The sequence below is a fragment of the Miniopterus natalensis genome, chromosome 3 (genome assembly GCF_054644295.1).
Source record: "Miniopterus natalensis isolate mMinNat1 chromosome 3, mMinNat1.hap1, whole genome shotgun sequence".
Classification (NCBI taxonomy): Eukaryota; Metazoa; Chordata; class Mammalia; order Chiroptera; family Miniopteridae; genus Miniopterus; species Miniopterus natalensis.
The window spans coordinates 10854778-10880408 of NC_142083.1; the positions used below are offsets into that span (position 1 = coordinate 10854778).

The window sequence follows — 25631 nt, forward strand, 5'->3', positions numbered from 1 at the left end:
CAAGTGTGCTCAGCATCAGCATCGCTGGAGCTTGTTGGGTGCAGGGTCTCGGGGCCACCCAGCCTGCAGAACGAGTGCACACTTTCCGTCTCCCGGGGACTTGTACGCCCAGGACAATTTGGAAGCACCGGCCTAGTAGCCTGGGCGCGTGGATGGAGCAGGTGTCCATCGCTGCAGCAAAGGTGAAGTGGAGCAAGGGGCTTCAAGTGTGACCTCAGGTCACCATCCGAGGTCCCACGCCCTCTTCACCTGCCTTGGCCTGACTGCTCCCTTCTCAATCTGTTTTCAGGGATTTTGGTTTCGGCACCCATTTTACACATTTTGGTGCTCATTTTGTTATGGGTACCTCTTCCTTCACAAAATCTGTCCTTGCAGAGCTTATCACACCGTGGTTGCAATGTTGTTGTCGTTCTCAAATCGTTCCTGTATATTTGATCACCAAGATAACTCAATAGACCAGACGCTCAATAGAGGCTTAGCGGGTAGAATCTTTCAACCCTTATATACCTGAATGGAGCAGATGAGTAAGGCAGTAAACAGAGCAGCCTCTGCCTCCCAGAAAAGGGAAGGAAACAAAACAAGCTACAGAGAAAAGAGCTCTGATGGGACAGGCCCGCAGACTGTAAGAGTCCTTGGCAGGTGCCCCCCCCAGAAGCAAGGGCTGGGCTAAGGGGCGTGTTACAGAGAGGGTTCTTCTGCTCTCAGTTCTGCCAACCTATGTCTTTAGGATCTTTTGTATCTTTAAAATCCTGGAAGATTTATAAAGCTTCTGGGACTATCTCAAGTAAATTGTTAATATATTGTATAAGCCGTTTGTTGCTTTAAGTATAAAACAGGTAAAAAAAATCTAGCTAAAATCATAGTTGGTCTTTGGACTACAAAATGATTCTGTAATATGAATTTTTTAAAACTGAAAAAAAAATCCAAACTATAATACTGTGAATTTTTGATTAAAGAAATAAAAAATGTTGTTTTTAAATGACAGACTAGATGCTCATGCCTTTGGCATCATGACTTGGTTTAAATACAGGTAGCTTCCCCCAAGATCTATATAAAAACTAATTACAAACCCATCAAAGGCTAAGTCTTAAGACAGAGAGAAGCAAGGCTTAAGTGTGAAATTTCAAAAAATCCCTGATTAAAGATCGTATCTCCTTTATTAAAGTGAGGGCTAATCTATGCAGATTGGCTTTGCTCTTCGGTGACCCTTGCAAACATGCTATTGGTGTTATTAGAAAACTGCCAAGATGTTGCCTTTTAAAAATTATTAAACAGAGATTCGTATATGCATGAGGAATTCCTGAGTTCATGGCGTTCTCTCAATCACCATTCACTGGCAGAAAAATTCAACAATGATCCCGAGAGAGAAAATAGGGAATCTGTGTAACAAGGGACTGAACGGTCCAGAACAGCCTGCCATAAACATATATTCCTTTGACAAATTTGTCTTAAAATGCTGTGCAAATATTCTACATTAGGTCCATGGTTGGCTTTAGTTGTTTAAAAGGTTTATATACAAAAAGAAGCTGAGTAAAAGTGGCACTCCTAAAAGATGTTCCCCTCCACCCACCTAACATATTCGCTATAAAACATTAACGATAAAGAATGAATCATGCAATCTGTTCCAGGCACTTGTGTAGGATGCATGTGAAGGTCAGAAGTCTTCTGAAACTTACATGAATTCAAGTTTTTATTTTTATACCTAATCAAAGTCTCATCTTTCTTTCATCTGAATCAAATTAGAAAAATTTTATTTTCCAACTGCATTAAATTTACAAAAAAATGTTCTCCCTCATCTCACTAAAGCATTCCTCATGGTTTATTTCCAGTGCTCAGATAATTAAGGAATAAAATCATTTTAATGTGTCTCTTTTAATTATCTCCTTCAGATACACATTATCTAAAACCCGTCTAGGTCAGGGAAGGTTCACCCCCTGCAGGCAGCTATGCAGACTCTGCCAAACTACTCCAAGTTCAGTGTACGTTAGTGTTTTCTGGAGCACAAAGGGGACGTTCCGGAAACACTGCTCATCTCTTCTGCTGGGCCAGTCGCGCCAACTTCATTAAAACTCTTCCTCCGCCTGTTTGCTGCGGGTCTGCCGGAGCTGCTGCAGCCGTGCGATGGTTTCAGAAACAGTACGCTCTCCGTGGACCTTGTTATCTCTCGTGCGGATATTAACAGTGCCGCTGGTTTTCTCTTTTTCACCGACAACTAAACAAAAGACAGTAAGGATCCTTAGATGGGAGGGTTCTTACTGGACCCCAGGACCCAAAAGCCACCCTGTAGGTTCTTCTGATTAAAATGTACGGGTGACCTCGCAGAGTCGGATACCTGATTTAAAAATCTGTTCATTAAAAAACAAAACCCTCTTTGCAGTGCTCAACACTGCTGTGCTTACGGAGTCACTCAGTCCAGCTGACCTAATGAAAACTACTTACCATAGGAAGAATTAAGAGGTGAAGGGAAGAAAATGCTTCGACAGACCTTTACAGGTTATTTTTCAAACCAAAGTTTTCCTTTCTTATATCAACTGAACACACTTGTTTCAGAATCAGGACTGAAAGCAACTAAACTGAGGACGACCATTCCCTTAAGCCTGAGTCTCAAGATTTCAGAACTGTCCGAAGGTGTGGCAGCTTTTCTCTGGTTAATTTCCTTTCTTACCCAGGATGAAGTTATACTGTGCTAACTGTGCATTTCTGATCTTCTTATTTAAGGTACAGCCCGGATCCAGATCGATGTCCGCCATGAATTTAGCATCGTGGAATTGTTGCCGGACCTATTTAAAAAGACATAGAATTCTTCAGATCTAAAATTACATTCATATTTTGATCTTAAATGATTTTATTTAACCTGTAATTTGGAAAATCATGCAAGCATTAAAAATTAGTTCTTTAATAACTTTGTGTATACAATGACTTAATTAAGTAGAAGTCTATGAGAATAACTGAATAAAAGCAAATATCAGGTTCAAGAAATATTAAAAAGTAATTTTTTCTTTCTCAACAGTGATTTCCTTTTTGACCTTCAGATGATGAGACTGACGCACTGCCTACTGCGGTAAGAGGGCAACTTGTGGTTTCCTTTTGGATTAAAAGAACGCTTATTATGTCCTAGCTCAGCTACTTCCACCAACATATTGCTTGCTCTATTTGCCACCTTGCTCACCAGCAAGGTCTTCCCGCCATATGCTGGGCACTGAGCTCATCACTGGAAACATGAGGGAAGACTTTTCCTGTTGTCAGGGTCTGACAGGGGATATAAGCACAAAAATGGTGTGTTTCTTCAAAACATGATGAGGGATATAAATGTCAATATTGGATACTTTGATGGTTTAGCAAATGGACACATATTAGCAGGTTTTATTACAATACCTGTAAATAACACTATTTCTATAGAGCTACTAATGGAACTCACTTTGATTGACTTGATCTTTAAATGTGTTCAGACAAATTTATTTGTTGGTTTTTTTGTTTGATTTTTTTTTATATCATTAACTAATCACCAGGTTATCTTGTTCTTAATAAAATGTAGCCTCTTTTCTCCTAAGTCATCTTACACCATAAATCAGGCTAACAACTATTCTTTTCTCCTCACAACTTTATATATCCACACGTCTTGAAAATTCACCCCTAAAAAATAAAGAAAAAAGCTTATTAAATGAAGGTGGCAGATGAAGGAGTTAGAGCCAAAGATCAAATTGGAACATCCTGAAATAAACTTCCAGGAATTTAAAGTTAGCAAACTAACATTAGATATTATTCACTGCTTCCTTTCCCCTTTAAAAATACCAATTCCACTTTAGTCTCAAGTCTTTGTACATGTAGTAAGTAAACAATGCTTAATATTTTTCCTTTCCCAAAAAAAAGCAATACTAGATTATACTGTATTAATTGTAAATTAAGTTAAATACACTAGATTAATTTTTCATTTACCTGTCAACTAATTACCACAAATATGACAAAAAGATCTGATTGAAGCTTTTTTATTTCACTAATAGGTTTTCATGCCTTAGTGGTCATTAACCAGTGCACCTGTTGGGAGCTTATAAGTATGGGCGTTTCAGAAGGGTTCTTACACAGTTTATTCGAGTACCTATATAAGACTACACTTTCTACTATAACCCACTTTAAGAAAAAGCACCAGTGTCTTAGTTTCTCAACATGGGCCTGTGCACATGTAAGGTGGGCTATTCTGCTGTGGGGGAAGTGGCCCCATAACTACAGACTATTTAATACCTCTGGTCTCTAGTCATTAAGCCTCAGTCAATATAATCAGAAAAAAACAAAATAAAAACCCACCCCCACATAATTCCAAATGCCACTCCACCCCAAGGCAGAGGAGGTCAGTACTGTTTCCAGCTGAGAAATGAATTAACTAATTCAAACATTTTCCTCCTGAGTGAGTCTTCATAATGCATATAAGATAAAGGACAATGAATTAATCATGGAACATAGCTGATTTTCATTATTTATAACTAAAACTACTTTGTGCAGTAGTAGGAATACAGCATGTCTAAATGGTTTGCTTATTAGCTGGCTTAATGTTCATTTATTTCTTAAAGACAGTTGAAACCTGAAGGTAATTTATTTTGATGATCTGGAAACATAATTTTGATAAGATTGTTCAATGATATTTAGATTTTTGTTTCTTTTAACAAACCATGCTATTACTTTTAACTTGCAATTCTGAAACAATGCTTTTTAATAACACACCTTTTGATAATTTAATATCCTTAGTATAGAATTGCTGCTATAACAAAACAGACTGCCCTAGTCTTTCAGGTGTGAAGCATGAAAGAACATTTCTGTATCTGTTACTAAGGTAGTTTTTTGAAAAGTAGGGCAAAACACTGATCTAGCCTGGCTTTAACCTGAAAAATGGCTTCAAATAATTGAAGAAATTTGCATTGAAAATGAAGCAAAATTGCTCTTTGACTATATTATGCATCTGAATGGACATTTTATACCAAGGCATGCATTACCTGCTAATGCTAAAGGCTCGAACAAGAGCACATAAGACACTGCCCCACTACGTCTTCTCATCACAGACCACGTATAGAAGCATTAAGGAGGTGATCTGATCTCTTAGAGCTTACCACAGACTAAAAATAGGAACATTTCTTTCTATCACAAGCCGCTTGATTCACCAAAGATACAGCTTATGGGATGTGAAAAGCCGAACACTAGGTATTAAATTTAAAGACAAGTCATACTTGAGGATTACCTTTTGGGCATATTCATCACATGTTGGTCCCACTGGAACTACCATTACTTGGCGAGGAGACAGCCAGAAGGGCCTTAGGAAGAGATTAAAAATATTTAATGCGGAATTTCCTAATAAAGGACAGCACGTTCATTTATTAGGCTACTCCTCAGTGTCCTTTCCCTAAACACGTGAGGGCCACTTTAAAAACATGGCTTTTATTTCAATATCCAATAAAGACTAACGGGATGAAGGAGCAGAAAACCAACTCCAAGTAAGAAAACTCAGTGACGAAGTTCTCTCCTGCTAAGCAGACGGCAAAGCAGATTGGGGGCAGGGACTAAGTCTCAGGCTTCAGTACATCAGGTAACACCATGTGCTGGCTGCAGAGGGGTCAACCAGTGGCTAAAGAACCACACCTACTGATTCAGAGTTATTTTATTCAAAAAGTTATTTTGTTTAACTCTTATTACTTATTGTTCACGAGGAGGGGGGGCGCACACAGACTGTCCCTCCAGTTTATTGAAGATCCATTTTGCAGAATTCAGCAAGTTGTAACTAATAGTGGCTGGTGAAGGTATTTGGTAACAATTAATGTGTTTTCACTACTTAGTAAAAGATGACTGGCCCCACCTGCAATTCTCCCTTTGGAGTATTTCGGGTGTCGAACCCTCCCGATGCTGCAGACGTCAGTGTTTCTCTTGATCATTCCTCTATTTTAAGTTGTTTGGTTACATCAGGGAAAAGACTGGAGTAGGCACTAAATTCTACCCAACCTGTGAGCTTTTCCACCAAGCATTGTTGGCAGAGCAATTAGCTGAGGATCCCCCTATTCTCGAGATTCACGTAGAGAATGTTTCCCATATTTGATTTGATTTGTGAAATATAACTGAAAAGAGATTATCTTAGTGCACTGATAAGCATGACAAACTCCCTTAATGTTGGAACTAATCAAATTACAAATATGACTGAAATAACTGCAATGGATACAACAAAACATATTTACAACACTTTACAGAAGTTTTGCATCAACAGAATACTATAGCAGGCTGTACAAAATGAGCGTTTTTATAACCTTGTGTTGTTTTCCGCTGCCTTGACAAATTGTGCACCCAGGCAAAAGTGTAAAACGAAAGTCATGTGGTCTTATGTTTCCAGCAAAAACATAACCTTATAAAAAGAAAGCACAAAATGTTGATTGGTTTGGAGCCTGTACTCTCAATTTAAAAATGTGTGGCTTCTCAACAGTGTCCAAATACTCATCATCATGTGCAGCAACGCTGGGCAATATAAGCCAAAGGCTGCCCTTGTTTACTCAGACAAAACATCAAAGTTTCTCGTAAAGCAATCAAAACAACAAGTATGCCTCTTACTGAATAATAATTTCTAATTAGAAAGTATAACATTCAACAAATCAAGTTCTGAAATAAAAACAATTACTCATAACAAATACTCTTACAGCTAAAAAATTGGGGTTTTAACTGTGCTGCTTTACTTTTAGGTGAATACTTGTCACTAATTAGACCTGATTAATTGCAATCACTCTCCCTTTCCATCACATAACTCACTGGACAGCACTCAAGTTACATAGTCCAGACAGAAGCAGAAGGAAACAAAATGAAAATTACCATTTGCCCCCATAGTTTTCAGTGAGGATGGCGATCATTCTTTCCACGGATCCCAAGATGGCTCTGTGGACAATCACTGGCCTTTTCTTATCATCACCATCATGGCTAGAAAGAAAAAATAATAATTTGTTTTCCTTTATTTTTATACATACATACATATATATCTTTATTTTATTATATGTATATATGTATATAGACACACACACACACACTGTTATATGTCCCTGAAGAATACTTACAACAGACACTAGGAACTCACCTCACAAAAGTAAGATTGAATCTGATGGGCAACTGAAAATCCAGCTGGATGGTTGCGCACTGGTGGTACCGACCAATGGCATCCTTGATCTGTATGTCAATCTAAGAAGCAAAGACTGGGTTATTGTAAGATGTTGCCTATAATAAAGCTGAACTCAGTTACATTAGGGCTGATTCCCCTCCTGCCCTTTTTAAAAATAATATATCCTTATTGATTTCAGAGAGAGAAGGGAGAGGGAGAGAAAGATAGAAACATCAATGATGAGAGAGATTCATTGATCGGCTGCCTCCTGCACACCCCCCACCAGGGACCAAGCCCTCCACCTGGGGATGTGCCCTGACTGGGAATAGAACAGAGATCTCCTGGATCATGGGTCAATGCTCAACCACTGAGCGACATTGGCTGCCCCCCCCCACCCTTTTTAACTTAAAGTAATCTCTTCACCAAAAACCAAAATCACATTACTCACATCGACTTTGGTACTGACCTTTGGGCCATAGAAAGCTCCATCACCAGGGTTTAACTCCCACTTTTCACCAAATTCATTCAGGCTGTTTTCAAGTTGCTAAAGATAAAGCAAAATTGACTTTAATTTTTGTTCCTCTGCAACTGGTCTAATTTGAGACTAAAAATACTGTACTTGCTTTCCCAAATACTATTCTCTGCTCATCACTTTGTCCATTTAAACATACTCGCACACAAACCCCTCTAAAGGTTATAGTTTGATGACTGAAAACACATCCAAGCATTTCTAAATACGCAATCATACAGGAAAAAAACTAGCTTACTCAAACCTAGGAACCATTTCCAGTTTTCTTTTGCTTTTATCCATTTAAAGAGGCTTGGCTTTCTTACATTGCGGAAGAATCCAATTTCAGTCAAGTATAATTCAAACACGCTGAAACACCACTTACTTTCTCAGCTTGATTCCAGATTTCAATATCTCCAAGGAATTTTTCTGGCCGAGTAGACAGGTTCAGTTTAAAAGAAAATCCAAATATGGTATATACTGTACGCAGAAAATCCAAACAACCTTTTATTTCATCCTCGATCTTTAAATGAAAGAAAATGACATAGCGGTGATTTTCCTCAACTTGCTTGACCTTCCTTTCGACATATTTTCTGCCACAAAGTCCCATACCTGCTCCATGGCACAGAATATGTGAGCGTCATCCTGCTGGAACCTCCGCACCCGTGTGAGGCCGGTGAGTGCCCCCGACAGCTCGTTCCTGTGGAGGACCCCGAAGTCGGCCATCCGCAGAGGCAGCTCGCGCCAGGATCTTGGGCGATGGTCAAACATGAGGCTGAAGAGAGGAGTAGAAGCCACTGACATTGAATACAATAAAACCACTTCTCTAATATTATATGAAAGGCTGTCAAAAAGCCGCTGATTCCAAGCTGTTCAGACAAGCAACACTTCTCTAATCCTGGGCTCCATACAACAATGGCAGCACTGGCATGAACAAAACAGCAAATAAATGATAACACAGCCACCCAGAACTAAGAGAGAATAACAAATGTATTCCCATGAGTCTGCAGACACATCCTTATGCTCAGTACCTCCACTAATTTGAGGCCTGCCTATAGTAAAAGAGACTTAGCTGCATACAAATCATGTGTAACTCTGGAAACTAAGGTCTTGCTTTTTTGTACCTCCCAGAAGTGCTTCAGTTCCCTGTTAATCTGAAGGGGCTTCAGACACTTTGAAGGATGAACTCAGTTGGCCTCCTGACAACCCAGTTTCTGTGAACATTCCTCTCTTACCTCCTCTGCCCTTGAGGCCCTACTAGGAGCTATACACGCTGAGCTGCCTGGAATCACAGCTTCCCTCGTTTTCCCCCAAGTTGCTGTTCACCCAACTTTCAAGGATAGAAAGTGGACGAGCCTCAAGGCAAAGATTTCCCAAGGATGTTAATTTATTAGCACTAGGTTTTGATGCTATTCCCCACATCCAGGCTCCCTGCTCTATATCCTGCCTGTTCACTGCTATTACTCACCAACTGCCATTCTTCAGTGTCTACAGATCTGAGAACCAAATCAGGCATAGAAGCAATTACAATACCACAATAATGCTGCCTTTAAATATTCTCTGATTACATAACCTGTTTTTAAGAAAAATTCTTCCAAAGGAAGAAAAGCAATCTAGAACTAAATGCAGCATTCAAGAGTCTTCCATAGAAACTCAGTACCAGTGTCCTGGGCATAGGATTAAATGCACTATGGGAGAATCTTCAACAGAACTCAGAGCTGCTCAATACCAGTGTCCCGGGCAGTTCATGGGTTTCAGAGCGAACTGCTCCTTCTCCACCTCGAAGGAAAACATGTTCTCGCTGTAGTGCTGCCAGTGGCCCGAGGTCATCCACAGTCGGCTGTTGAAGATGTTTGGGGTGACCACCTCCTGGAAACCCCGTTTCCTATATTCACTCTGTTAGAAAACAAAAAGAACGCAAGCCTAAAAACCAATGCTCATACTTGTGGTGGAAGTAAAAATTTAAAGAGCAATTTCATACTCTCTAGTAAAGTTCAAGACACACATGTTATAATCTAGAAATCCTACTTGGAGGTATATACCAAAGACAAAACTTGCACATCCACATAAGGAGGCTTGTTGAAATGACGCTACTGCACCACAATTAGTAATATAGGGAAATCAGAAATCACACCCGTGTCCATCAATAAAAGAATGGGCACACTGTGGTAGTTGTATAACAGAATATGTAACAAGTGACAATAAACTGGATTTGGATGTATCTAAAAAAAAGAAAAAAAAAAATCACAATTCTGACACACAATGAGACTTCCTGTTGGCAAATCTGAAACACAAACAATCAAGGATGCATTTGTTTGGGGTAGATGGACAATAACAGATAAAAAGGAGCCTTGCTAACTTCAGGAGTAGTTTCCTCTAGGAAAGGAGAGAGCAGATCACTAAGATGCCCAAAGGGGGCTTGTCTCCCCCTTCCTATAGGTGTATTACTTACTTCAAACATAACCAAATGCAAACTCATGTTCAATTAGGTGGTGAGCACATAGATGTTGGTGGTATTATTCTCTATGAACATATGCTTTAAACACTTCATAATTTACAAAGAGAACAGCAGGTAAAGATGAATTTGCTTTCTCAAGGAAAATATAAATGAGTAGTCAAAGCGCACGCAGAGCACCTGTGTAAAGGGTTAAAAGTTCTAGTTCAAGGTCACTGGCTTCTCTCATATACATACCCATGTATGTGGACAAAACCATATATTAGGAAGAAAGAAGTTTTTAAAAATTTTATGAGACCTCAGATTCCATTTGTATTTATTCTTTTAAAATACAAGATTATCTTTCCTGTTAGCAGATCTATTTAATAAAATCAATGTATGTCCTAAATCTACCGAAGAAAATAATGTCTGTGGTTTACCCTAAGGAATTCAATTAGTGTGTTGTAAATGTACGCTCCCTTCGGCAGGAAAAAGCAACTTCCAGGGCTGAGTTCATGGAAGAAATACAGCTCTTGGTCCTGGAAAAAGAAAAGCAAAGAATGTCTATATGTACATTCATCAACACAAACATCGATGTTCTTAAGAATGTGGTCACAATGTCTCATATTTTAATTTGTGCCGATCCCCAATGCAAAGAAAACATGCCAACATTTCGAATATATGGAGCACAGGTCTTAGGTCTCTTCTATCCAGAGGGGGCTCTCATGGTTTTGATTCCTTAAAGCTCTAAGATCTGGGTGTTTTAAATTTTTCTTCATTATTATTATTTTTTTAAAAGTAGGAGTGGCAGGGAGGAGACTAGGAAAAAGACACTGATAACGAAACAGAAAATGGAGATAAAGTTGGCTGATTCTGGGTCGTGGTGAATGAAGTGCCCCCTCTACCCTCCGAAGGCCCAGACTTTTCCAGGAGGTGCCCCATTGATCACTGCTGGTTTCCTTACTGCTAGAATTGACTTCAGGCAGTCAAGAGAGCGTGGCATTGGATGCTGCCTCCTGCTCAAGCTTTCTAACCCAGAAGCCAAGGATGCCTGGCACAGAGTCAACATAATTTCACAAAGAAATGTTTTCATCTAAAACCTAACTTCCAGTTTGGAAAACAGGGGCAGAAGGATAAAGGAAATGACACCACGGAATCCAGCGGTGACTCGCTGCATCACCTTGCGCAACAAGGATATTAATCTTTCTGGGACTCAGTTTCCACATCTTTAAAATAAGTCAATGAGACCAGGCAAATTTCCAAAGTGTCTCTCAGCTCTATGAGGCACTGCTATACTTCTTTTACAGAAGACTGTAAGTCATCAGAATTTGCCCTCAAAAAAAAAAAAAAAAACCAGTTAAAACGAATATTTGTGCAACACTGAGCACACTCTTGAAAGCTAATGTGGACAACAGTAATTTCGGCTTATATAGGACACAACAATAATACTTGAAAGCTACAGCAGTTTGTCAAAAGAAAATTCTTCATATAGCTAAATATTTAATACAGCTGAATTTCAAATGAAAATAAACTCATTCTAGACACGTTACTGTTCTTTTTTAACATACCCTCCCAATTTTCCTATGATCTCGGTTTTTAGCTTCCTCTTGGAACTTCTCCCACTCTTTCAACAGCTTAGGATCTGGGAATGAAATGCCGTAAATTCTCTGGAGAGTCTCCATATCCGCCTTGCCTTCCCAGTACGTAGAGGAGTTCTGAAAACAAGGACCAACCATGAAACGATACTCAAATTTGTAAATATCTCACGTTAAGAGTTAGATGTTATTTCTCACGGCCACCTTATGAATCAAATTCACAGGAGTCCTTATACAAGAAAAGTTCATGAGAAGCCACACTTAGTGAAACATCTCCCAGGGGCTCTGGGGCGGTACAGAAATAGCTGGGGTCGCTCCACGCAGAGGTGGCTGTTCAGTTCCCTCAGAAAGCCCCCCCCAGTGCCCACTCAAACCACAAGTCCACCAACATGACTGATGGCAAGGGCTCCTTTCACAAAACGAGTAAGTGAACACAGAAAATAAACCAACAAAAAAATCTTGACATGGCTCCATTATTCTTATGATTTAAAGTGCATTTTAATAATCGCCCATAAAGTATTTATGAACTAGTATAAACAGGCAGGACTAGGTTGGTTAACGAGAGCACCTTGGGTAATTACTACCTTAGACACACACAGGGCAAAAGCACAGACTCCTACAGTGAGTCTCGAAGCTTTTGGAGCCATGATGGGCCATGACTGCGTGATCCCGTGAATCCCTCAAACCTCCACCCCCATGTGCCCTGGTGGTGGATGGCCCGTCAGTCACTGCTTGAGAATTTCTGCTAAAAATGGCTAATGACAGATAGCACCGTAGTTAGGAGACAGCATGAAGAAAAAGCCTCCCAAAAGAAAACTGGCAGAAAGAGAAACCAATAGAAGTTTAAACATATGTCTACACTGGACGAATGCGTTTATATGGAGAGAATCTTTAAAGTTCCATTGCTTACTTTGTGTATTTTCAACGTCTTAATTTTGCCAGTGTGTCTGACATGAGGACCCCGGCAGAGGTCTATCAAGGGGCCACACCTAAAGACAAAGTGAAAGGAATTTTAATAAAGACTTAAAATAGCATACATGCCAGATGTGCTTACCGGCGTTTGATAGTCTCACCTGTAGACTGTGGTAGTTGGAGTATTCACTTTCTCATTCAGGATTCGGCATTTGAACTTGTTGTACTGAAAACAGGAAATATTATTTTTTGAAAACTCTTTCAATTTTTATGTCTAAATATTATCACTAAAATATAATTCGAAGTGCATCTTATCAAAGGAGTGTATGATTATAAATATGTCAATATCTCATGTTTGAAAACATTGTTAAATTTTTCTAAGGAACAGAATAGGTTTCCACTTAGTACCCTTAACCCCAGTATAACGACTTCAAATCACATTAATTATGATAGGAGAGTAGATGCCATATGTTACAGTTCAATTTACCTTAAACATTTCCAATAAGGTTTCCTTCTTAACTTCCAATCTTTCAAAAGCTTGTTTTTCTTTAATGATTTTCTTACATAAGGTCTCTAAAGAAGAGAAATCATTGCTCGACACACCCCTGAAAGAGAAGAAGATACAAAATTAATTTCTGTCCACTCCCTTCTACTCACACCACAGGCCAGAGGAATGTTTCTTTAGAACACTTCAAGGGATTTCATGTAAAAAATTAGACCCTTGCATCATATAGAATTGTAAACTAAACATTTTTCATAAATCATTTTAATAATTTACACTTTCAGTGGCTACTGCCTTGGCCATCATGCAGACTGTTCCCACCAGTGACTCCTCCCTCCAACTCTGTAACTGGTGGAAAGGGAAGGAGAGGACCGGCTTCGTTTTATTTCCCAATACACCTTAGGGCTCTGCCTCCATCGATCTAGAACAAAGCTCTCACTAAAGTATCTACACCTTTATAAATTACTACACACTTCAAGTTTTAATAGTAGGAATGCTTGGGGACTACGAAGCAATAAGCATTATATCATCCCTCCTTTACTGAGAACTCTTTAAAAATAACGTATAGACTCATGGTAATTCAGATTTTACTTCTCTTTATCCAATTATAGAACTTACCCTTCCTCAAGGTACATGTCATAATAGAATCCATTTTCTATTGGTGGACCATAACATAAGCATCCTCCATAGACTCTTTCCATAGCTTCACCCATTATGTGGGCACTTGAGTGCCAATACACCTGAAAATTCAAAGAAAATGGGAAGGTTTGAGACTGGGCATATGCCTAAGTTAAGATGATCATCTGAAAGAGAGATATAAAATTTATTATATGCTCAGCCGGTGTGTATCAGTGGTTGAGCATCAAACCATGAACCAAGAGGTCATGGGTTCGATTCCCAGTCAGGGCACATGCCTGGGTTGTGGGCTCCATCCCAAGTAGGGGGTCTTTTCTCTCTCCCTCTCCTTCTCTCTCTAAAATCAATAAAAACATATTTTTAAAAATTTATAAATAAACCCAAGACAGAAAAATCTAAATTTACAAATCTATAAACTATACTGTGATTCTATACAGAGCCAAAACAATTTAAAAGGATGCTAATTAAAGTGTATTTATACCTTAGAAATTACCTAGTTTGTTTTCAAACTAATTAAATTCAAATTAGCATCATTAATTAAATGGGATGGATTTTGTTCCCTGAAAGCAATTGCCACTCAAAACGTGACTGTCTTCTTGACTGCAATGGCCCAGGGTCTCCTGAGTCATTGTGCCCACATCCCATGTGCTGTGCTCTGCCTTTTCTGGGCTGTGGAGCAGCACTTAGAATTTTATCTGTTTTCTTACTGGCCTCAAACAACTAAGGCAGTACAACAACACCACGGCACAACTAGAAATTACAAGGACAAAGATAGGGACACTAAAATCAAATGGCAGTACTTGGCTTTAAGATGGTCATTCAGATGAGTCGGAATGTATCCGAAGCAACAGTTTTAAGATTTAATAGAAAGGTACCCACACAATTTTTAAATTCTCTTAAAAAACTTAAGGAATCCAGAATACATTTGACAACCATTGATTCACATATAAAAGGAAACCATCATCAGTGAAACAAAATAAAACAACACATTTTCTTTCCCTTTCTATAGTGACCGTCCTGAAGTAGGAAGGAGAAAACCTTGCACCATGTGCATGTTGGTTTTTGCCGTGCTTTCAGCAGGTCTGCATTTGAAGCTGAGAAAAAATATGGAAGTCAACTTTCCAATATTAAAAGTACTTTAAGTAATGTTCAAATTTATTTGTTAAATATATACATACGTCTTGCTTAAATGTTGACAGTGTAGAAAACAAAAACAAGTTTTACTTGCCTAACCAATGTGTAATAAAATTTTAATAGCATTTCCAGAAAAATTTCCCCATTTTAGTATCTAGTAGTGACAATAAATTTATTTAACTTCACCTCTTGATTTTTATAGGGCAAGCACTTTTATTAAGTTCCCCAAATGAAAGACAAAAATAAAGATTTCGAGTATGAAAAGGAGACCTCAAGGAACTTTAGTCATCCACTGGCAGTGGTGACGAGCTGAACGGTGTAAATGAGCATCGCCGCCCTGAGCCTTGGTGGACGCTGAGCACTTACTGCCTGCGCTTCCTCCTCCTCGAACTTGAGGAGCTCCAAGGTACAGTCCTCCTCCAGGGGGCGGTCTAGGTCCCAAACAGCCTTATTCACTTTAGCAACCACGGTGTTGTCAGCCAGGCCTTGGCTTAAAAACAAAAGGACAATAAACACTATATAATACATGTAAGACTATATATAATACTATGTATATGCTATAACACTATATATATATACTAGAGGATACTGCACTGTAACACTACATAATATATAGATCTTCCTGAAATAAACCCCCCCAAATGCACCCATGTACCTAAAAATATAACTGCAAGATCCTGAAAATTCAAAATATTATTTTATCACATTTAATGCTTATTTAAGAAGATATAGCAACTCTGATACACAAACAATAATAATTTTCAGTGGTCTGATTTTTCATTTTCTCCAAATAAGCTCTCCACAAAGCCAAGCTACTTAGGATCCAATGGCAAAGGGGGGGATAGCAGATATTAAACAACTTCTCTGTTCTACCTCCTGGTTGAAATCTGTAACAGAACTTCTTTTGAGAGACAATGCTAACCTCAAACAGATTCTGCAAATGCCTAAGATGGTATTATTTATAACAAATATATGGGTAAGGTAAAGGACTAGTCAATAAATTTTTTAAAAAAATATATCTTTATTGATTTCAGAGAGAGGAAAGGAGAGGGAGAGCAAGAGATAGAAACATCAATGATGAGAGAGTCACTGATCAAGCCTGCAACCCAGGCATGTGCCCTGACCGGGAATCGAACCCCGATCGCCTGGATGCTAGGTTGACGCTCAACAGCTGAGCCACACCTGGCCGGGCAATAAAAATTTTTAAATAATATGGATAAAAATGTCATCTAGAACAGTATGTGGTACACTATGCAAACTGTCATCACATGATGAGATATGAGACCACGCCAAGTGTGTAAAAGTCACAGGAACTCTGAGGAGGGGAAAGCAGCACGGGTCAGAGGGGTCTGAACAGGCTTTGAGGATAAAGCAATGAGGGGCTGAAGGACCAAAAGAGCTGGACAGGAAGGAGAGGAGACGACAGGGCACTCCAGAGGAGGGAATGGGGATGGATGTAAACAGGGATGCAAGTTAAGAAAGGTTCAGGAAGCTTCGTAGCTAGGGCAGAATTGAGCAAGGTCAGTCAGACTGTAGGTCTGACCGTGTAGCTAGAGAAATGGGTCTATAACAGTCTTGACAACTCAGCAAGAGCAGGCACACTAACTACGCAGGGAAAGCGCACAGCCTTTACAGGGTCAGTCTTGAACTATGCTGCCAGAAGGCTGGAGTTGCTGTGCTGTACTTCTCTCCTTGCTCCCTGACTTAAGGACAGAAGAACAGAAAGTAAGCAATAAATTCTTATCCCATTTTCAATGTTCCCATTAAATTTCCCATGGGTTATATCCAATGTTTCCCGTCCTCCTGTGATCAAACAGAGCCAATAAAATATGCACATTTCCCAAAACATACATGGATTTGGCAGAGAGAAATGTATTGCACCATTTGGTGTAAAACAGTTTTCAGAAGACTAAAGAACTGATCAAAAGGCAACTGCTATACTCTATATTCTTCAGGAAAAAAGTGACTTTTATCTTAGGGTCCAAAATGATGCCATGAGATGCCAGTAATACTTACTTTGAAAATAAAGATTATACATGGACCATACTGGATCATTTCAATTTTCCAAAGAAGGCATAAAATAATCCATACTTTAAGACAGAACAAAACAAAACTTCAAAGAAAAACCTTTTGAAGCAAATGGAGCATTCCTTCTTTTTTCTTCCCTGTCATATTTATTACTAGTCATCTGAACCTTTAAACAGCCTGTTACTAGTGCTGAAACTTTTCACAGAACAAGAAGTTATTCCAGACTTTTGTAAAAATGTCTTAAAACACCCTCACTTGCAAATCAGGGACTCAACTCCAGCTCTAAAGTGCATCAATATCTTATGTAATTCAATTTAAAATTTTGCAGTTCTCGAAAATGATTTTCAATTTGCCACTTGACAAATTATGATGTAACCTGGAGGACAATATTGTAGAATGTAGAGAAAAAGTTCCTGGACTAATAGGAGAATGAATTTTAATACTGACTCAGCTACAGTATCAGTGCACAATAGAGGAATCTCTTCACCAAATGACCTTCAAAATTGCCTCTAAAATGACAGATTGAACTGATATTTGAAGGTCTATCCAATTATTTATGATCTTGCATGGGAACTGGCTTGATATTACAACTCTGTTATTTCCTTTGGAGTAAGGTAGTATTTTAGTTAGAAGCAGTGGTCAAACTAACTAAAATACTCTATTCTCTTTATAAGAAGTTCTAACCAATACCCACGGCACACTGAAGACTCATGGCTCACAGGCCTAGCTGCCTCTACTCCCACCAGCTGCACAGTGGCTTTACCACTAATCAGCTGGGTTGCTTGCCAAACCTGTTTACTTGTTATTTTATGTCTTATGTTCAACAATATGAAACTGACGACAATCAACCCTTTTTGACAATCATATAACGATTTCATCTCAACATACAGGGTGCGGTAAAAGTAGGTTTACAGTTGTGAGTACATGAAACACAGAGTTCTTGCATTATTATTTATGACTGTATTATTTTCCATACAAACAGCGGTAAGCCGACTATTGCACCCCTCTGTATTAGCTTCCTAACTTTCCCCTGTGAGATGACCAAACTTCATTTAACTTCAAAACTGAGACATTTTGTCTACTTGGTTTTTGTGACATTTATGACCAAGGTAGAAGAACTAATCATATAGAATCCTTCACAAGATCAAACCAAAGTGGAGTCTCTAAGAAATTAACTTTGAATCTTGACTATAAAGCTCCCCATTTTGAAAAATTCCAAATAATGTAAATTAAACATTAAAAACATTAAACAGTAACATAGAAATGTTTTGAGGATAAAACTTGGCAAATAATTTTTTTAAGTTTAATTACAAACAACAGAAGATCAAGCAAGGCAGGTGCAGCAGATACCTGATGCCACAAGCAATCTGATACGGTGTCGTTTTCCAGGATTCCGCAGAGACCTGTTTGCCATCAGGCAGAGTGACAGTAATTGGCTTGCTATCTTTTTCTGCTTTTTCTGCCAGGATGGCATCGTGTTCTGCTTTTAGTTTATTATACATCTCGAGACGCGTGTTAATATATTCAGGCCAAGGATTTAGCTGCAAGACAACAAACGAAGAAATAAATAATAGGTAAATACTACTTGCTTTCCTTTTTAGAAAAGGGAAATAATAAAAATAGACAATACAAAAAACACAATTATTAATTCAATGTGGTAAACAGATTGCAAAAATCAACAAGGGTAACCTTAATGTTGTCCTACATAAAGGTAAGAAAGAACCTAACTGCTCTCTTCTTATAATTAAAAAAAAAAATTTTAAATAGAGAGTATAAATAATAATAAATACAAGGCTGCAAACATCCGAAATAAACAATTATTACATTTTGCTATTATCTGCATAAGGTAACTATTTTTCTTTTAAAATACTCTCTTACAGACTTTTCTAATTAAATGATCTTACAAGTGCAACTATAAATAATACTGAAAATAAAAACTGGCTGGCTTTTCCATTTTGTTTCAATATTGCTCAAGGGATGATCTATGAAGCTGGCTAGACTATATGTCCACTCACAATTTTTAACTAACCAACAACAAATTTGACTTAAGGGCTCCCATTCAAGTGAAGTATTTACTAAATTCAAAGAAGCCATGATCTTTGAGTATCTCTTTCTTGGGAGTATTTAATTAGCAAATATAAGAAAACAGCACAACATTGCTGTTTACAATACATTAAATTAAGCAAAATATTTTATATAAAACACCCACTCAGGTTCCCAAAAGTTTGACAAAGAAAGAAAAAAAAAAGAGACAATAATCAGAGATTTGACTTCCTCTACTGTTAAGAGACTCCAGTCTTTAAAACATTTCAAAAAGCTGGTGGTGAATCTGTGGCCACAAAATAGTCAAACACTAACATCTACACAATTTACGCTCTTCAAATGAAAATAACACGGATATTAACAGCTACATATGAAAGCAAAGAGGAGATGGCTTAATTTTACCATGAGTTTCTATCTTCACATAGATTTAAATCAGCTATAATAGTTTATTCAAATACATGCTTTAAAATTTACTCAGTTTTGACAAAGCTACCCAAAATTCTATATATAATATATAACACACTTAATCTGAAAGGAGTACAAGCTAGATTTTAATCCTAGAGAAAATGACTTCTGATAATAGAAAATAAAAACCAACCACACTATGTGGACTCATTGTTCACCCAGTTTGGGTTCCATGGTTTCTGGTGGTCATAGTCACCCACTATGTCAATCCAGAGGTTAATATTTCCCTAAATATCATAGTAAAAAGGAACACATAGCTAGCCATATCATTAAAAAATACATTCTCAGACTGTCTGAATATAACTTATTAGAACAATAAATTTCTCATGCGAAGTAGTACATTTTTTTCCTCTTATACAATATTTCCTTCTCATTTCAATCATACTTTTTCTCGGTCTTCACCTTTTGAAATGGAAGAGCCCTAATTTCTTTGTAATTCCTTCCCCCAGCAGTCCTTTTCTTTCTCTAGTTGTTTAAGGGCACTTTAGGAGCATTTTATTATAACAGGGGTGCATAACCCTCGATGGTGAAGCCCCAATGAATTAATGAAAAGCTCTGGGCCTGTCATTCTACAACCATATACTCTGAACCCCTCGGGCTGAATGAAGCACACTGCCTGGCCCTACTACTTGGAAGCATCAGTACAGTCCTACCCACCCACATGACCCTCTATCTTCCTGCAGTTTATCTCCACATCCACTTGGCACTTCCTAAGCAGAAGAAATTAGTGTCAAACTTAATTTATTCAACATTCATGGAGCGGATTCTCTATGCCGGGCCCTGGAAATACAGGGAAGAATGAGACCTGCACGTTGCCCTTCTAAGAGTAATGAACATAAATGATGGAGCACAGGGGAGGAAGAAAGGTCCTGGACATGTCACTGCACACTTTTTTCCCACACAGATCATTTCAAATATATGTAATTGCATGTTGCACTTAAAATTATCCATTCAGAAAAGTGCTCTAATTATACCCTTTGTTTCCTATTTCCAGGCTAATTCTCAAGCTGGGATAGAACAGCATGTACTACTGTACTGAAAGTATAAAAAAGAAATCAGGGTACACATGCATTTTGCTATTCACTTGCAAAATTTAAAGTTCACAATCAATAATTTCCCCCACAATTACAGTGGGGTGTAATGGACAAAACATAAGAGAAAAAGTGAGGCAGGGCTCTAAGCAAAACTTAGTGATTCTTGATCACCTACAAACTCACCCTTAGGTAAGTGATAGCACTATCAATTTAGCATCACAGCATTTACCAAAACAGCTCTTTAAAGCCAGTTTACTGTGCTGTAACATACTCCCTATTATAGCCTATTCCTTTGTTCCTCTGCATTCTGGGAGTTTTCTAAAGAGTCTCTAATAAAATGGTTGCAATGACTTAAAACAAAAAGTGAAGCACAGTTCACAGCAGCTCAGCTTCACAGATAAAGTAGGAAGACAAGCTTAACTACCTCCTGAAGCACAGCACCCAGGAACCAGGCAGATTCTAGGCTGACTTCGAAAGTCAGTTCCTTTTGGTCTGAGCTGGGGAAACTGAAAGCATTTTCTCTGCACCTGAGAGGCAGATTTGTCCTGGCTCAAAACCAAACCTTAGTAGAAGGTCCAGGTGGGAAGAGTGTGAATGGGGTCAAGGAAGTGGGCCTTCTGGGTTTCTACTGTATTCAGTATAAGCTCCAACATCAAGTCTCCCCCCTTTAACATCCCATTGAAGGGAGCTATCAGCCAGCCAGCATCCAATGAGGCAACGGAGTGATTCCAGTCTCCTCTCTACCTTTGGTTCTGATTTTCATATCTAATCCCACAGACTATCTTACAATTATATTTCAGTTGTTTTCCTTTTTCAATAACAAGTAACTGCAAGTCTTTCTTCCCCTCCCAGATTTCCCTAATTCTTCTCTCTGAAATTTCACCTAGTCCGTCTTACAGTTCCATGTAAACCCTGAGAGTCTGACATAGGGTAAGTCAGGCAGCTCTCTGCCACCTGTCAAACTTGGTAACAGAGCCTGAAACACTTACCTCTGCCCGACCTCCCTCTCCAGTCCCTTCTTTGTTCCTCTTCTTGCCATCTTCCTTTCGCTTCTCCTGACCGGCACCTGCCTAAATAAGCAAAAAGAAACGAAGGCTTTATATCTGAACCTAATCTGACATCCGTTCATGCTGCCCCCAGAAAGTTTAGAGGATGTTATTTTAGTATATGTTTTTTAAAGAGTGAAAATCTGATTTTGAAAGACTAGACAATTTGACCATGGTCAAAGACAAGTTAACAACTTACAATAAAGATAAGTCCTAAAAAAGCAGAGAGGAATTACTTGATAATGTTCAAGTCCTCATATTTCATTTATTTTGCCTGTTCCCATGACTCTTGCTCCAGGTTTATGTGGATATATACTAAACATGTAGCCATAAACGAGCAATTTGTTCAGTAACAGTATTTTCAGGGGGGGAAAAAAAATCAGTTCAACATATATCCATTAATTCCACAAGTACTACTAAGAACCTCTGTGCTCATGGTATTGTGTTAAACCCTGCAGAAGCAAGCATAAGGCCTGATCCCTGCCTTGTGCAAATTTAATCTCTCCAGGGAAACGAAGGCATACATGTGTGAAAAACTCTGGGAGGGGAAAGAATACAGTTGCAGCGCTATGATTCAATGTCAAATAAGCGAGGATAACAGTAAGTGCTAGTTCAAGAAGATTTCAACAGGCTGGATTTCGAGAATGGAGGACATGTGTTCTAGGTGTGCACAAACTCATTGTCGGAATGTTAAAAAGAGAAAGACAGTGACAGCAAGAGAGCGAGAGGCACAGGCAGACTAAACTAGGCTGACTACAGCAGGATTGTTTTAGGAAATAAGATAAGACAAACTAGGGCTCAGACAGAAGCAAGCACTCATGAGGAACGGGGACTTCAATTAGAAGTACATGGAGCCATAGAAAATTTTATAGTAAGTCCTGTGCAAGAAGGCAACCAACAGCAGAGTATGTGCTTCCCCCACTCTGGGATATTTGTCAAATGAATAATAGTAGAAAAGAGGGAGAGAATTAACACAAATGAGAATACTGGCTCGAAGAGGGTAATTCACCCATTAGTATACAGGTAGTACTAAGTTACAGAGCTGGGACATTAAAACAGTTTTCTCAGAACCCTGAGGCCCATTCTGTCTTTACTACAATTGGGAACACAGGAGGCAACTGTTTTCTATTTCCAATGAAAACAGAAAACAAATATGTGACTTTATGTATTACATATTTATGTAAAAGCAATCTAAAATTTCAACCCAAAAGTGGGGACACAGAACCGGATTGTGAAGGGAAGCTACGGAATTACATTGCTCGGAAATATTTAGGAGTTGAAAAAAACTATCTGAATGTACTTTAAGTAAATCCAAACCCAGAGACTGACAGCTGGGATAGGTATTTCTTGGGAGTCCAATAGTTTGATGGACTGTCTGTCCTTGACTTGTTTCCAGGCAGATGAAGGAGGCAAGGCAGCACTGGGGTTATGAGTACTGGCTACAGAATATTGGGTCTGAGCAAGTTACTTACTGTTCCTATGCCTGTTTCCTCATCTGTATAATGGGGATAATAACAAAACCCTGTTCATAGTTATTTTGAGGACTGCATGAGTTAACACATGTAATATAATACAGTGCCAGACCCCACAGTTAGCACTCAATAATTAGGTATTGTGCAATTATTATTATAGAAGGGAGAAATCATAAATTTATTAGCCATGAATCACCTCCAATTAAGAATGGCATAGCAGAGTATTTATGGACATGAAAGGTTGACTATAGACTATTAAGCAAAAACAGTAAATAAGTTACAAAACAGTAAAGATACCATTTAAAAATATATATATATATCTTTATTGATTTCAGAGAGAGGAAAGGAAAGGGAGAGAGAGAGATAGAAACATCAATGATGAGAAAGTCATTGATCGAGGCCGCAACCCGGGCATGTGCCCTGACCGGGAATTGAACCCCCGATCGCCTGGATTCTAGGTCGACGCTCAACCGCTAAGCCACGCCCAGCCGGGCAAGATATCATTTTTAAGTGAAAAAAAATATGGAAGGGAAAAAGACTATGAACAGGCACCATTTACCACTTTAAATTTAATTTATATAGTTTAGAATGTGCACACATGCATTTTCCCCACTCGATCCCTGAGTTTGAGGTCGTACTCATTTTACTGATGAGAAAATTGTGGCTTTTAAGTGACCTGTCCAATCAGAGAGCTGGGCTGAGTCTCCTTTAGCTTAATACCTCACCTCTCACTTGGACTATTACAGCAGCCTCCTGCTTGTGTTCACCTCTTTCCAATGCACCTTCCACCCCAATGCCAGCATGATCTTTGAAACTACAATTCACATCTGTCACTTCCCTGCTTAAAAACCTCCACTTGTAAAACACAATTCCAACAATTCTTGGTTGCCTAAAATCCTTTGATTTATATGGTTCTCCCTTGAAGCAAATCTCTTGCAAGCAACTCCACAGACCACTCATTCATTCATTCATTCAGTTGCCTTTTCACGGCCTTCCCCACCATTACCTGGGAAGCCCTGCCCTGTCTGGCTTACCTGGGCAACGAACACTCATTCTTCCAAACTCAATTCGAGAGAGCCCTTGAAGGCGGAATTAGGCACCCCGCTTCTGTAACCCCACAGCAAAATGACTGTTCATCTGCCCTTCACACACCAGGCGGTGAGGCCCTCAAGGCCAGGCTGGGTCCCATTCACCTTCCTAGGTGTGTGGCCCAGCACTCGGGATGAATACTTGACGTTTAGTTGTTAATCATTAAAAAAAAGTCACAAGTGACCCAGGAGATATTCCTAAGCAATGAATGACACAAAAGGTAAAGTTCAAAGGTGAAATGATTAGCAGGTGTGAAGCAAGATAAAGCAGGCCTCCAGCCCCAGGCAGGGGAAGAGTGACACCTGCCTCGAGTCTGTCAGGTCACCTGGCGTCCACCGTTTATTATAAACCACCCGAACTTGGGCAAGTTGGGTCAGCTCTCGGGAACTCGGTTTTCTCTTCTTTAAACTTGAGTCTTTTACGCTTAACAGGGTTTTAGGATTAAATGAGGCTCTGCAATGTTCTTCTCGCCTAAGGTGAGGTAAAAACGCTAGTCTGGGAGCCTCGTAATGGTCTCTATTTCTAATTAGATGTGTCGTCCTGTGCCACTCACTCAAGGTCTCAGTTCCTCACCTGAGAAAAGAGAATGGAGCCGGAGAGGACCAGCGAGGCCCCGCCCTGCCTCATGAATGGCCGGTTCCTCCCCAAAGGGGACGCCGACTCGGCCCGGAGCCCCACCGTCCCCCTCGGGTTCCTCCGCCCCACACGGCCCCCGCCCGGTAGGGCCGCTGGGCACCAACAAGGGCCCCAGCCCGCCCTCCGGTCCCCACTCACCGGCTTCCCCTCGCCCCCCATCTTCCCTGAAGGGCTGCTGGCCTTCTCCTGGGACATCGGCGAACCAAGAAGAGCAGACAGAACGCAAAAGCGACGGCCTGGGGGAGAGGAGGCTGGAGGCGGGTCAAAGCTGGGCTGGCGCGCCCGGGAACTCGGCGCTCGAGCCACGTGGCCCGGAAAGGCCCAGCTGATGCAATCCACCTCGGCCCAAACCCCGCCTTCTAACCTGCGGGCAGCCAATCGGCAACGGGGAAAGGCGGGCTCTACCTTCTCTAAACCAATGGAAAAGCGTGTTGGATGACAGCCGGTCTAGGAAATCCAAGTGCGGCGGGGAGGAGACGGTAAGGGTCGGCACTCCCGGCCAGCCCGCGACCCGACCCTTTCCAGAGCCGAGAAGTCCGCAATACGCGTGCGCGTCTTCCAGTCCGACTTGCGGCCTCTTAGTCCTGGGCCTTTCCGGCCACCGTAGCGGATGAGCGGGGCTTGGCCTGAGCTTCCCGGAAGTGCCCAAAGTTTGAATACCGCGTCGGGACTGGGGCGCTGCGGCTCGCGCCCTCCTCTCGGCCGTCCAGCTCCCCAGCACCCAAGCCTCGGTGACCCAGGGACGAGCACCTTTCCTCGGACATTGCTTAATCCGTGCCACCGCCCATCCGTCCTGCATCAGGGAGCATTTCCACAGGGCCCGTGGAAATGCAGTGGAACTTGCACTGACGGAAAGGACCGCGGCGACTCCACGGATTCTCAGGCATACGTCTCACCTTTTAAAACAGTTTCTAATTTGAAATTAAGCGCAGTGAGCTCGTATACAGTTTCTGCACTCTGACACCCAGTTTTATGGATTTTAC

General features: G+C 40.0%; 1 protein-coding gene across 1 annotated transcript; it reads right to left on the minus strand.

The window, feature by feature from the left end:
• Positions 1–1264: 1264 nt before the first annotated feature.
• On the minus strand, positions 1265–24918 carry TARS1 (threonyl-tRNA synthetase 1). The gene is made up of 19 exons (XM_016224359.2): positions 24787–24918; positions 21395–21475; positions 18214–18404; positions 15202–15325; positions 13684–13805; positions 13051–13168; positions 12725–12789; positions 12562–12640; positions 11625–11771; positions 10497–10595; positions 9352–9518; positions 8235–8397; positions 8008–8145; positions 7581–7658; positions 7094–7194; positions 6835–6939; positions 5228–5300; positions 2666–2780; positions 1265–2212 (listed from the first exon to the last, which is right to left on the minus strand). The coding sequence occupies exons 1-19, from the start codon at positions 24841–24843 to the stop codon at positions 2064–2066; spliced, it is 2172 nt and encodes a 723-aa protein (XP_016079845.2). The 5' UTR covers positions 24844–24918; the 3' UTR covers positions 1265–2063.
• Positions 24919–25631: the final 713 nt, after the last annotated feature.